At 43.8% G+C, this 15,139-nt stretch overlaps 1 protein-coding gene across 1 annotated transcript; it reads left to right on the top strand.

Moving 5' to 3' along the window:
- Positions 1-454: 454 nt before the first annotated feature.
- On the top strand, positions 455-13,518 carry eloa (elongin A). Its single transcript, XM_056417264.1, has 12 exons — positions 455-612; positions 3,226-3,282; positions 3,560-3,669; positions 5,194-5,738; positions 7,106-7,461; positions 7,896-8,007; positions 8,768-8,920; positions 9,354-9,451; positions 10,019-10,199; positions 10,294-10,423; positions 11,425-11,614; positions 11,707-13,518. Exons 1-12 carry the CDS (start codon positions 541-543, stop codon positions 11,719-11,721), a joined length of 2,019 nt encoding a protein of 672 aa, XP_056273239.1. The 5' UTR covers positions 455-540; the 3' UTR covers positions 11,722-13,518.
- The last annotated feature ends 1,621 nt before the right edge of the window (positions 13,519-15,139 follow it).

Genomic DNA, 15,139 nt, shown 5'->3' with positions numbered 1-15,139 from the left:
AATGTAATAATGTAATATATTTGTCTCTAAACTGTGCTTGAAATTACATATAAATGATCTGAAAATGTAAAGTATAAGTACCTCACAACAGTACTTGAGTACATTTCTATAGTTACTTTCCACCACTGCTGTTGTACACTTATAGTGTACTTCTCTGTATGAAAGATGACACCGTGCCAACAGGTCACATCGTAAACTACTCCATGCTTATTCAGCGTTTTCACTGACGTCAGCCAGTCCGCTCCGCTGCGTGCTCCGTCAGCTGTGCTGTGACGTAGTTCCGTCTTTCGTGACTCTTCTCATCGTGTACCAACTTCGGATTTCCTCATTGCTCTAAATAATTTAATTCCTAATGTATCAATCGTTGCTTTATTGTGATTAAATAAATATGATGATTTTTATTAATATTTCCGCCAGCCGTGCCGCCTCCGGTTCACCGCAGCGTCCTCTGGGTTAAGCGGAACCTCTCCGTTTTTTTCACCCTTTCTCCGTTGAATCGGGATGAAGTAGTTTCCGGGCGACAGGGTACCAGCAGTAAACATGGCGGAGGAACTGCTGGAAGCAGTGGATAGACTCCAGTCGCGGCTCCTGGAGAATCCGGAGCCTCGAAAGGTAACGACTGAACAGGCGGAGGCGGACAGGTTTGGTGTGTAGCACCGACCGTCTCCCGAAATGTGACGGTTCGTCTCCGGCGGCCCGAAACGAAGCCAGCGGCCACCGCAGCTCTGCGAAAGTCGCTACGCTATTTTAAATGCTGCATTCAGGGGCCGCTCTGAGGACTCGTTTTCCTGGCAATCTTTTACGTTAACGACCATTCAGCTGCTTTGTGTGGGGTCGGAAATACGAACGATGGTAGTTTTGAAGCTACGGCCATTTCCCGTAGTTATTGTGTTATTGATGAATTAATAGATCAGTCCAATCAAGTGTTGGCAACTTGTGACAACCGTCAAGTAAACCAACAACACAGGAATGAAAATTAATGATTCAATTAATCACAATTTGTCTCTAAAGGTTGAAATTAAATATACAGTATCAACTCACTGACTTGTTTTAGCACAATGTTCTTGAATATCAAGTGAAATGCATTCATCAACAGAATCGGACATGATTTGCATTTCCCCATTCCCCTAAACGAAACTAAAAGGGACACAGTCTTTTCCATTAATATCCCATATTAATAACAGGTCAATTGTACTCATCTTTTCCATATCCCATTAAACACTCAAATATATAATTACATTTATAATATTATTAGAATAATGTTTGACTTTTTTTGTTGTAAATAGCCGTTCCTTTGGAATTTTCAAGGTAATTTAGTGTGTTTTTGTTGATTTAGCTTCGTGATCTTTTTCAACTATGAAAATAGTGATTTGCACTCTGATATAGCTGAGAGTAACCAGATTAAATACAATGTGTTCCTTATGTTTCACGGAAGCAAAATACATTAATCGTATTACAGATACGTACATCTCACTGCTAGTGTTACAGCATACCGTAAATTCAAAGTTCTAAGTATCATGATACTCAGGAAGGACCCATGTCAAGACAATACATTGCTCAACATTGGATTTGATTCATTCGTGCTCACTTTAGAAATCGCGGCATGTCCGATTACATACGAAGGCATCACGAGAGACGTCAAGATAATTAAGGGGTTTTAAGTAGTTATAACGTACTTCTTTTACGCTATCCTCCAGCTAATGTTAACCCATGTCAGCTTGGTTTCGTAACCGCTCATAGACTGTTATGAAAACATTAACAATAACCACAACGTAATTTGTCTTCCGGCGACACTCGCTGGCCAGAGTAGCCGTTAGCCATCGAGCTAACTGACGCTAGTGCGGAAAGTGATGACAGTAAACGCTCCGCCGACTCCAGGCCTGTAACGTTCAAATGCCTTCTCTCGTGTCGGCCAACGCAGCTGCTTCCCACCGCTGCATTGTCATCATAGAAATACTACAAACATGTTGAAAACTAGAAGCGGATACATGATAATTGACAGTGTCCGACCCTTCTTTGTTTACGTTCACTGCTCAGGTGGAACCTCCCAAAACAAAGCAGCCGTGCTCCGTGTGACAGGCTCCACGAGGGCTGTAGTCCCGTTTTGAGAAGTACATCTTTTATTTATAAGAAACGAAGAAATAACAGCTCGGGGAACATTTTCTTTTTCTTCTTCTTTTGTTTATTTGACTCCAGCCCGGCCCCGTTAGGCCACGTTATCATTCAGACTTCATGGCGCAGGGCTGGCTGCTGTTTCCAGTGTGTATCACACACTGCTGTTTCATTCACATGTCATAATATGGCAATTTATATGAAAATGAAACAGCTCCTCAACCGCCAGGTGTCATTTCTTTGGGTCAGGGGGTTCATTCAAAAGCTGGTAACGTGAACAAAGCTTGTCCACGTGTGAGAATATGTGCATGTAAATCCTCCAGTGGCTGAACATGAAACCTGTGCACACACCATGTGCATGCACACAGTGACGCCACTGTGCTTTAGAATTCAGTAATCAACCAGCAGATTTGTTTTTAGTGACAACACCCATGATACAGCTACAGGTACACTAAAGTATGACTCATCCACCCCTTCTTTATTATGATTTATTATAATCACAACCACTGCTGGTTCACCTCTTCTGCTGTCTCCACACAGGATAACCACCTCTAGATTCTCTCTCACTTCAACTTGACGTCACACTATTGATATCATTTTTCTCATAGTAGTTTGTTATTTAATTGACTCAACGATACTCCATTACTTTCCTGTAAAAACATTGGATATTATATTTAAAGTCCCTTTTCTACTGAGGTTGATCTCATGACTTTTTCTGTCACTTCGTCAACCGCGTCCTCTTGCTCTGATTTAGCAGATGGAGTCTGCTCTATCGCCATGGTGATGGCTCAGTTGTCGTCACGTGACCCTTGGCGTTGAACTTCTACTGTGTGGTAACAGGTGGTCCTCCATGACAACTGAGCCAACTCCATCCTCTGAGGAACACCGTGGGATGCAGCTGTAAACCCCTGACAAACAATTCTTTAAGAATAAGATACAAGACTTATTATTATTTATTTTTTAAACAGTGTTCATGGATACAAGACAGTTTTTGGAAAAGTCACAGAAATGTGCTTATATGATTGTTTTGGGTTCATTAAAGATCCACTGAAAATGTGTTGAATATGACACCAGAACCATCTTCAATATATGATATCTTCTTTTGATTTCCAGCTCCTGAAGACGTTGAAAAGACTCGGAGAGCTTCCCATGACCGTGGACATCCTGGTGGTAAGAGCCCCGTTGACTCGGGAATGTCCGCCAATGAAACCGACAGCACCAGGAGATGAGCACGTCTGAGGAAAAGCTCTTTTGCAAGGCATTCATTAACACCGACTCATCCAGACAGTCGTGGTGTACCAGAAGCTGAGCTTGGCTAACACAAAATCTAAAGAGCTCCTCAGCCTCGCCTGGTGTTGTTGAATGAAATGACCCAACGGGCTCGGACGCTCAAAGAAATGAACGATCGCTGTCAAATGTTTGGACTTTGTTTCGCTTTCTGTTGCAGGAAACCGGAGTGGGGAAGAATGTCAATTCCTTTAGGAAGCACCAGCTGGCAGGGGAGATGGCGAAGGGCCTCGTGGCCAAATGGAAGAAACTGGTTCCTCAGTCAGACAGGTAGGTCGTGCATACCTGAGCCTCGGAGTCGTGGAGATGCCCCAGTCCGCCGTGTGCGTCCTGCTCTGAGCTTAGACAGCGGAGATGTAACATCTGTCAATCAGCGACGTTCCTCAGCACACAATGTGGGATCAATTACAAGTTACATTCAAACTCCAGGGACAGGGAATCAATATTTCACCTCTCTTGAAACTCAGCCTTAGTTCCTGTTCAGCTCGTCCTTTAGGTTCACAAAAATAAGAAGAAACTGAACCTTATTTGCTTCGCGTGGAATTGTTGCGCAGCGGTACGAAGCTGGAAAGAGTCTCAATGTTACAAGGATACAAATACCAATAAATAAAGACACTTGTGGCGAGGGTGATGAGGTCATCAATCTCAACTTTGTAAATCCGAGCGTTGACATGATGGCCGTGTTCGTTAAGAAACTTCCGCTGTTATGCAATAATGCTGCTGTAAAAAATACAGAATTACTTTAAAATCAAATCAATATGGGGGTAAAAGTCTGGGCCATATTGGAAAGTAGATTTTAAACATGTGGCTTTCCCCCGTGTTCTGTCCTTGAAGGCTTGAAGTGGTCAAATGATCTGGTTGATAACAAGGGAGATAAAATATTAGAGCAATTGAAGTAGCCGAAAGGTTTTTGTTCTTCCTGCCTAATAGTCTTGCAGTGGAGCCCTGTGAGGTTCCCCGACTCCCAGGCTGGGAACCAGTAAGAGCTCCGCAGCGCAGAGGGAGCTGGAGACCCGCAGAGGAGCGACGGCACACATTGCTTTTAATGCCGTATTTCACATCATCTCACATCGGCTCTGCCTCTTGCCGTGTTTCACAACGGTTACTTTCAAGTTACGTCCTTTTGGATTTTTGCAATTTCCCACTTGAGAGGAAATGGATCCGTCTACACAGATTTTAAAACTGGAATTCCACTCAGACCACACAAACGTGCTCTTCTTCCCCCCTCTTTTTCATTTAGGTAGGTTCTCTCCAAGTCATGAGACGATCCATATGACAAAGCACAAGCTTCATGAATTAGAATGAGGTGGAAACACGGCTGCCTCTCTGGACTTGTCGACGTTTCTCTCCTGCGTGTCGCTCTACCTGGACGGTTTAAGAAGCCCCCCCCCCCTTGCTTCTGGTGGCTTCTTAGCTCCGCCCCGTTTCCCATGTTGGATGTGAATTCAAAGTATTTTTCCAACTGCTTCGTTTTATTTTAATTTGCGATTATTTTCCCAAGTTCCCAATTGATTTATTAATTTACAATTATTTGTATTTATATATATTTTTCTTAGTTTTTTAGATCTTTTCCTATGAAATCATGTTTGACTTGACGGTTACGGTTGAGTGTTTGGGATCGATGGATTATCCCGACGAGCTTTCCAGACTGTTATAACTGAGTTATAACGGTTAACCTGTAACGGGCACATCAACATTGTCGGGTCGTTAAACTTCATGTTTTGTGTGTAAAACTCTAATCAGAAAGAAAAAAAAAAGTAACCAGTGTGTTTCCTCCTCTCTTTCTCCTCTCAGAGCCGCCAACGTGAAAGAGGCACCGCGGTCACACACACACTCTCGAGGCCCAGAGGCGGGTGGTGGTGGAGGTGGTGTTGTAGGCGGCCATAGACGCACCAGGGAGCCCTCCCCTGAGGAAGAGCCGTCCTACATGGAAGAAGAGGAGGAGGAGGAGGAGGAGGTGGAGGTAGAGAGAGGCTATCACACAAACTACTCGCCCTCACCCCCTCAACACAAGCACTACAGCCCTCCGCAGCGAGGAGGCTACCAGTCGGACGAGTACGAGAGCCCCGAACCCGAGCCTAGTCCTCCTCCTCTTCGCAAAGAGGCCCGCCTCGCCAAACCAAATAAAGAACCCAACAAAAACCACCACCACGATAGGGACAGGGACGAGGAGCGGCGGCAACGCCACGCGCAGACGGGCAGCGCCCAAGGAGGAGACGCCGAGGGGAAGAGCCGCAGCGCGGACCGAGAGAGCCCGGTGGCAAAGTCCGCCAAGCACAGCAGGAAGTCCACCGCACACGAGAGCAAGAGGGAGGAGAAGAAGAAGGGAGGAGACGACGGTGAGCGTGTTGGATGGAAGTTTGTTCTCTTTTAGGAGCTCATAGACGGATTTAAGGCGATTTAGGGAAACCGTCTGAACATATACATCTTCAAAAAAGAGCTGGAACTAAAAACATATACAGACTGTCAGACAGCGTGGAATAAGATAGTTATTGCTAATTAGGAGGAAATAAAAAAGGGAAAGCAGGGGCGAAGATGCAGAAGTATACACGGTGGATTTATGACGATGTTGAGATCAGTTTGTCTCAATAGAACGATTCAATAGTTCAAACTGACCTAAGACCTTCGCTTTAATGTTTCTCTCAATATAAACTGTAAAAAAAATTATAATAATTAATACCACGGCCAACAAAAATAATGCACCTGCTTATGTTTGGAAAGCAGAGTTCATTATCACTGGTTGGAACTGTAGCTTACAATACAATCACATTTCATGAAACCTTTTAATCCTTGAAAAATATCCAAATAATGTCCAACTATTGCAAATAGTTACAAATTTTTTTTAATCAGATGAGTGTTTGTGCCGCTCTGTGCACCAGAACCCATGTTTGTCTTTCATCGGGCCGAGAGACGAATGTCCCAGAGACTTCCTGTGCGAGTGGAGAGACAACCTGTTTCAGTCAGTGACAGGAAACAAAGAGCTTCACACAGCAGCAAGAGGCTGGACCCTCAGACACGAGCTGCTGCTCTGTGTCAACGTAGCACACAGCTGGAGTGAAGCGGGAATCAATTACGGTCGTTTTTTTTACTGGAAGTGAAACAATATTTCGAGCCAACATGTCGTTAGTCGTGTGCTGAAAGGGAGTTAAATGTCCTGGAAAGTAATAATTTCAACGCTTTTCCATTAGCTGAGAATGAATTAGCCGGCGTTTTTAATCCAGAGTTTCCCAAAATCGATGACGCTCCTTCCGAAATCAGGATCATATCAACCTTCAGATGGTGGTGTAGGGCGAGAGTCTGTTGATGGAGTTGTGTTTACGCTCTGAGTGCTTTCTATCCAGCGTCTTTATAAACAGTCAAATTAAGTCAACTTCGTTAGTTGGTTCAGTTGCTAAAGTTGACGTGCTAGCTAGTCTCTTGTTTCTGATTGGACGACGGCTCGGTGTGTGGGTGTTGTTGAGAGAGCTGGATAACAACCAATCGGAGGCCGGGGTTAAAACGATCAACGGGAGCCCAAACCACCAGCTAAATCCCGGCTAACGGTGCTTTTTAAAACTTTGTTGTCATGATGCAACTCGGGGATACGCAACGAAATTCTGTTGCAGCCCGTTTGTAACGCAGCGAACACGTGACAAACCAAACTAAAACAGAGGTTCATCCCTGTCGGCGTTACGAGGACTAAACGTTTCTCCTCTCGTGTTCCCAGGGCGGCCGCGAGTGCCGAAGGAGTCCCTGCCCAAGGAGCTGGGAGATGACTTTGAGACCCCCACCATGTCCTTCGAGTCCTTCCTCACATACGACGCCCCCACGCCCGTCAAGAAGAAGAAGAAGCCGCCGCCGCCAACACCTACACCACCGCCGCCGCCGCCGCCATCCTCGTCACACAGTCGGCCGCCTCACTCCTCCTCCTCCACGGCGTCCTCCCATCGTTCACACACCCCTCCGCCTGCCCCCCCCATCTCCTCCTCCTCTTCCTCCAAAGGGAGCAAGGCCAACGGCACTCAGAGTTCCAAGAGGACGCATTCGGGCTCAAATTCGGCAACGGGGGAAAAACGCAAGCGGGTAAGAACGGCGGCGGAGGGTTTGGGTTTAGAGTTTGGTCCGTAAAACGAAACCTGAAATAAGAAGTGAAGGAGCTGCAGCCAGCGAGACATGACGAGAAACATTTATCGATGTATCCTCCGTTCCCCCAGCTGACTCATGGTCGCAGCTCTAAACTGAAGGTCTTTATGGACACATGTATTCTTCTCCACAACGGCAACATTAGTCTGTGGTGTTGTTTCCACAGAGTTTAGAGGCTGGAGTTCCACTGAAGCCCGTCTGTGTGGTACTCTCCCTCTTATAGTGGTGGACATTTTTGGACCCGACAGCCTGAAAGACGGCGTTAAGCTTATGGCCCAGAACCATTCCTTTAACTCATCGTGTCCTGTGATTGCTCCTCCGTTGCACATGAAACCTTTAGTTTGAAAAGCTGCTTTTGTCGACGTTATTCGCAGGCGGTGGAGGTCGTTGCGATGCTTCCTGAGATCCCGCTGCCGGCCATCCAGCCCAATTACAGACCCCTGCCCTCCCTGGACGTCACGCCGCTGTCCCCTCAGAGACGGAAAGGTAACGCCCCCCCTCACCCGCTGAACGTCTTGGTTACGACACCGATGGCCGTCAAAGGAACTGTGCTGTCGTAGCGCCCAAGAACTCATCGTACGGTCAACACGATCCTCTTGTGATGTATTTCTAATCTTTACTTGGAGAAGCCGTTTCACTCCCCTCACACGTTTCCTCCTTCAGAAGGTATGACCAGCGTGCGCTGCTGTCTCCAGGGACCTGACATGTGGTTTGTTTAACAGGGAGGAGGGAGGTTAAAGGACCCCAAATGCTTTTTACAATTCCACATATACAGGACGAAGACTTCAGACCCTGATTGAAAATGAAATTTACACTCATTGCCTTGAGAAGTCTAATTCTGTGAGTGGTTTTCTGCTGAGCTTTCACTCCGACTGCCTGACTCTGGCTGCCTGACTCTCACTGCCTGACTCTTTCTGCCGTATTGCAGTCACTGCTAATGCAAACCCTCAGTAAGATCCGCTTTCGTTGACTTAGGCCATTTCAGTGCATAAAGTAAATGTGAACACATGACTTTCTGTCTCTGACTGCCTGACGTGACTATCTGTGCAGCCGTGCACCTCCGAGGCCCGGGGCCTTCTCCTCCACTCAGGATCTGGCTGTCGAATACCAAACTGTTTCTCCGACATGTTCGAACGAGTTTGTGATGTTTTTTGTGTGTCGCCCTGTCTGTAAAACGTTCGTCCTGCCCCGCCGCGAGTGGCCCCGTCTGACTGCCGCTCTGCCGCTCCCTCGCTTTTGCTCTCAGTTCCCGTCTGCAACGACGAGGAGGACTCCGGGTTCACGGGGAAGCGCTTCAACTCCAAGATGGTGGTGTACTCGGGATCAAAGGCCGCCTACCTGCCCAAGATGATGACTCTGTACGAGCAGTGCATCCGGGTGCTGCAGAACAACATCGACTGTGAGTGAAGAAGGGGGGCGGAGCTAGAGAAATCTGAATATTTAATGAAGAACAATCACAGATATCAATATTTGCTTGGAATATTCCCCAAAAAGATTTTTTAACCAAAAATATGACATTGTTTTGTCCTGAGTTGAATAGAACATGCAAATAGAACATGATCATATAACTTGATGCTTTAACAGATCATTAAAGTATGTGTTAACTTTTGATCATGTGATATAACATATATATTTAAATAAATAAATGAATGCATTGAAGTTGCCCCTCAGATGCAGCTGCTGAATAAGCACTCAGAGGGGCGGGGCTCGCCACAAATCATAAAAGATAAAACAGTCACCAATGTTTTTTGAGTCAATATGTACTCGTCCGGCCCCGCCCGCCCGCCCGCTGTCTCAAGGTGGCTAAAACAAACGCACTGTGCTCTTTTCAGCCATCGCCGAGGTCGGAGGAGTGCCGTTCGAGATCTTGGAGCCGGTGCTGGAGCGCTGCACGCCGGAGCAGCTGTACCGCATCGAGCAGAGCAACCAGGTGACGGCCGCACGGCGAGCTCCTGCTGTTAATGTCCAGATAGAAACGGTCAAATGATCAGCTGACCTCACCGCCATGACACACAGGAAGAGAGGAAGCAAATACAGGCGGACCACCACAGTTGTTGACTCTTCTTCTTCTCCTTCTTCTTCTGCTTCTCCTCCTCCTTCTGCTTCTTCTTCTTCTTCTTCTTCTTCTCCTCCTCCTTCTGCTTCTTCTGCTTCTTCTCCTCCTCCTTCTACTTCTTCTTCTGCTTCTCCTCCTCCTTTTTCTTCTCCTTCTGCTTCTTCTTGTTGTTCTTCTTCTGCTTCTTCTTCTTCTCCTGCTTCTTCTTGTTGTTCTTCTCCTCCTCCTACTTCTTCTGCTTCTTCTTCTTCTTCTCCTCCTTCTTCTTCTCCTTTCCTTCACATTCTTCTTCTCCTCCTCCTTCTTTTTCTTCTCCTGCTTCTTCTTCTTCTCCTCCTCCTACTTCTTCTTCTACTTTCCTTCTGCTTCTCCTCCTTCTTCTTCTCCTTCTTCTCCTTTCCTTCACATTCTTCTCCTTCACCTTCTTCTCCTCCTCTCCAGTGGTTCACGGAGGAGTCTGACGAGCTGTGGATGCGCCACTGTCAGCGGGACTTTAAGCGCGAGACGCCTCAGGAGTACGAGTCGTGGCGGGAGATGTACCTGAGGCTGCACGACGAGCGCGAGGAGCGCCTGAGGATGCTCACGCAGAACATCTCCTCCGCCCACGCCAACAAGCCAAAAGGTGGGAGTCGCCGCCGGTTCCTCGTTGAAACGTAACAGACGGAGGTTTCGTGTCTCGAGGGTTGGCGTTTTAAACGTGCGCGTTGCGTCCGCAGGGCGCCAGGTCAAGATGGCGTTTGTGAATTCTGTCGCTAAGCCGCCACGTGACGTCCGCCGCCGACAGGAGAAGTTCGGCACCATCAGCGGCTCGTCAGCCAGCTCCACCGCCGCCGCCGCGCCCATCAAGTCAGTATCCCAAAAAATTAATAAATATTTGCAATAGTTGGACATTATTTGGATGTTTTTCAAAGATTAAAAGGTTTCATGAAATGTAATTATATTGTTAGAAACATTCTGATCAACACCAAGTGTAAAGTCATCATTCGGGTCATTTATTCTTGCAAGAAGGAGCAGATTTTAAATCACAAGTCATGTTACCAAGGTGCTTCTTGAAGGTCCCGCCTCCTGCCAGAGGAGAAACACGCAAGACTCCGAGACCACTTCAGAGGTCATTTAACATATGGAGATGTAAACAAAGGTCAAACCATTCTGTGACCTCTGAGGTCACAGCCCGACTAAAACTGTTGTTTTTCCCACAACGTAGTTCACGTCTAGGGTTTAGGTTTGAGTTTGGTTTCAGAGTGGACAAGTAGAGATGGAATAAACATTATATAGATGACCTTCTACAAAGATGTATTCATGTTTGCATAGGGTGTATTTACATTCATCAGGGAGTTAATGGGTCTTATTGTTCATGGGGCTTTTAAAAGTAATCATATGTCTAATTATAAATCTGATATCAGGAAAGATATCCACGTACTGTTGAGTAATGACACTCACACTGGGCAATTAAATGTGCATATTTAAATCCTTTAATATCATCATTTATAAAGACAGCATTGTTTAACCATTTAAACATGTTTTCATAGTTTTTTCTTTCAAAAAATATGTAGAGAAGTAAGTGTTCAGTTAGTGATTTAACTGATTAGTCAATCAACATAATTTATTTTTGATGGTTCATAAATTGTTCATGTAATTTACAGAAATAGTACATTTTAGATTATCCCTTCTCAGCTTCTCAATTGTGGAGGTTTACTGTACAACTAATTGACAAAATCATTAGCCATCAATAATAAACGTCATCTTTAGTTGCAACCCCGATAGATTTGATTTAGTTTTTCCCGCTCGGCCGTTTAACTTACACTGAGCACAGTGTCAGACTGTTTGTGTCTTCCTGTGCCCTTCAGAATAAGACCAGCTACCACAGACTACTCTGGTGCACTGAGTCGCTCCTCTTCCTCCCAACTCGACCCTTCTCCCGGCTCGTCTCGCTCCTTCGCACCAGGTGGTGGCGCAGCAGCAGGAGGAGGAGGAGGAGGAGGAGGGGAGGGGGAGGAGGAGGAGGGCCTGTCGCCCGGGACAAACCACAGGTTAAAAGTAAGTGTGTGTGAAATTTAGGGTCAAAAAGAGAGCCACAATTTAGAAAATGTTGGTGTAAATCTCACACAAGCGTTTGTTCCCCTTCACAGAAATCGCCCCCATGATGGCCAAAACTATCAAAGCTTTCAAGAACAGATTCTCCCGCCGATAGTGTGAATGAGACTGAATGTATTTTATGGATTCCAACTGTGTTTTTAATTTAAATTTTTAGCGACATTTTACTGGAGACCCCGTCATCCCCCCCCACCCACCCCCACACACACACACCATCAACTTTAACCCCAAACGAATCATTTGAACTTTTCAGTGTTGGTGGAAAAATGGTGGATTTTTTTTAATGAGTTTTATTTTAAGTGGCGCCATCGTTTTTTTAGGGGAAGGGGGTCTTTGAATAAGTGTTTAAATCATGGTTATTGGGTGTGGCATCGGTGTTAAGAAAATTAACATTTTACAGGAAACAAGAGACACACACACATTATGTTACTTTCTCTTGTTTTATAGCAGACATTTTATAAGGAAAAGGTTGACCCTCTTTACCCCGCTTATTTACAGTCAGACCAGAAGGCTGACGTCACCTCGGTTCGCTTAATATGTAGCTGGAGACAGGAGCCAGTTAGCATAGCATAGCATAGCATAAAGACTGTAAACAGGGGAAACGGCTAGCCTGAATCTGTCCAAAGGTAACCTCAATGCTCATTAACATGTTTTTATCTTGTTTGCTTGAACCTCATCTCATCGTGTGTAAAAACAACAATACAGTGTTTTATGGGGGTGTTTGGAACAAGCTAGCTTTAAGCCAGGACCAGATTGTCTAAGAAACTACAAATGTTTTGAAGTTAGACCCACGGTGTTTATCAGTGAGCTTTAGATGTGGTCAGTGGATTGTGCTCCCATGCTAGCCGTAGACAGTTGTTATGCTATGCTACGTTATGCTACATCAGCCGGATACTGGCTGTAGCTTCGTTATGAGAGCGGCGTGAATCGTCTCAAACTTTTGAAAAAAATCTAGAATTTCTCTTGATGTGACAGAAAAAGTACTGATTCTTTTTTAATTTGTATTCAAACAATAGTTGTTTGTCACTTTTTACTTCTGAGCAACTGATCGATACGTGAGGAAAACCATTCCACACTTTTATTTTCATTTTAACTTCATGGCTTGCATGGTGCATGTCAGCCGAGACAAAAACAACAACAACTGGCTGGTTAAAGACTGCTTTTAAAAGAAAACAAACAAACACATGCATATCTAGACATGATTTTTATTTTTATTTTTTTTATGATATCAGTGAACAACACACAACACTTTGTAGACCCGTTTTGACCCCGCTGTGGCTTCAGATCATGTTTTTCCTGCTGTTGAATGTGTGTGTCCCCGTTTATATATCTGCTTCACTGTGAGTGAATGCTGAAGAGAAGAAAAGGAACTAGGAAACACGACAATAAGGAAGAAGGTCAATAGGACGTCTGCAGTTTCAATCTACAACAATGATGAGATGTATTTATTTTAAACACTGGGGCCGGTAACCCCACAACATGGGCCCCAAATGAAGTAGATTACAAATTGTAATTTTATTAGATTTTAATAAATGTTATATGGTCATTTTTATTAAAATTGACTTTTTGCCCTTAAAGACTGTGTGAAGAAATCTTTTTTTGTGTGGCGCTGTTTTATCAAGAAAAACAAACTACATAATACTCTGTGCTTTCTGTTGAACGGGAGAAAAACATTTTCTCTCGAAAATACGGAACAATGTAAAAAAGTCTGCAGGTTGTCAGGTACTATGGAAAAACTGTCCCTTGAGAATATTCTCTTGGTAATACAATATTGTTTACATCCTATGTTCTCTTAAATCATGTACTGTGGCATTTAATTCCTATTAAAATTACATTTTGTGTTTTTCCTTTGTTTCAAATATATTGTCATAAACGTCCAGGATCCTAATAGATGGGAATCTTTTTAGTGGTTGTAGTTTCTGTTTTTTAAAATAAATTAAAAGCTGGCTAAGAATTTAGGAGTTAGGTATTTGTATATGTATACATATATAAGTATACATATTTTATGTATGTATGATATATGCATGTAAGTATAATGTGTATGTATATTTATAAATATCTGTCTATACAATATATGATTTATATATATATATAACATTTTAAAATATATAGTATTATATATTATACTTTATATTAGTGCTGTGAAAAATAACGCGTTAATTCAAGCTTTAACTAGTTTTTTTTTTTTTAACGCATTTAACGCATGCGCAGAATGAGCTTCCAATCTGTCTGTTGTTGGTCGTCGGGACGAAAAAAAAAGTCACTTGCAAAATGAGCTTCCAATACACCTTCAATCTGAACTCTGTCCGCTCTCATGCAGACGGTCTGTTCATCGGTAATGATCCTTCCGCAGGTTCACCTACGGAAACCTTGTTACGACTTTTACTTCCTGTAGATCAGGGTCTCAACACGTCGATCGCGACCTGCCAGTCGATCGCGGCGTAGTGTCGGTAGATCGCATGACATTAAAAAGATTGGCCCGCCCCCTGACATGTTCTCTATAGCACGTCTTTGTTCTTTTATTAAACTAAACGTCTGTTGTTGATCGTATCTCCACAGCAGCATGTCATTTCTGTCTCTACGCGTTGCGTTAACACTTATCGATCTCCGTCTGGCGCGCCACAGAGCTCCGTGCGCGCGCATCGGGACCGAGCAAAAAGAAGTCACTTGTCAATCTGTCCACCTTTAGATTGTATCATGGTGGAGTTAATGGTTGACAAACAAGAGAAAAATGTTCTGTTTAACCCTCCTGTTACCTTTACATTTACGAACATATTTTACCCTCGGGGTCAATTTGACCCCAGCAATTAAAACCTCCAGAAAATTATTAGAATTAATATTGCTTCCCAAGTTTAAGTGTGAGGTACTTTATGTTTGTTTGTTGACTACCTAAATAGCCCTTTAAATAAATAAAAAAGTTGATATTTCTGATATGTTTGACACAGTGAAAAACACCCTGGGGTCAAATTGACCCCAAAGAACACCGACATTAAACATTGACTGGGGTCAAATTGACCCGAAAGGTAACAGGAGGGTTAAACATTCTGTTTAGGATGAAGATGTATTAATGTTCCATATGGAAGAAAACTGCTAAATAACTGCTGAGTTGCAGCACCATTGTATAGAAGAATGTATAAATGTATATATCCGTCTTTTGTCATAAATTTCTATGTTCTCACAAAATATACCGAGAATATCGGTAATATGTGATTAATCATGATTAATCCACAAAAACCTGTGATTAATCCGATTAAAATTTTTAATCGTTTCACAGCCCTACTTTATATATATGTTTTTATATTTTATACATATCCATTTTATACATATTATATTTATATATTACTTATATACTATATCATATTTATATATATATATTATATGTATATGTGTATGTTATATAGCTGTTCAGGTAACGTAAAACGGAACGCGAAAGCTCTGCACAGCCATTCATTGGTTTGTCCGTCCTGG

The sequence above is a fragment of the Pseudoliparis swirei genome, chromosome 1 (assembly GCF_029220125.1).
Source record: "Pseudoliparis swirei isolate HS2019 ecotype Mariana Trench chromosome 1, NWPU_hadal_v1, whole genome shotgun sequence".
NCBI classification, from domain to species: Eukaryota; Metazoa; Chordata; class Actinopteri; order Perciformes; family Liparidae; genus Pseudoliparis; species Pseudoliparis swirei.
Note: the sequence above shows the minus strand (reverse complement) of the source record. Positions and strands in the feature narration are given on the sequence as shown.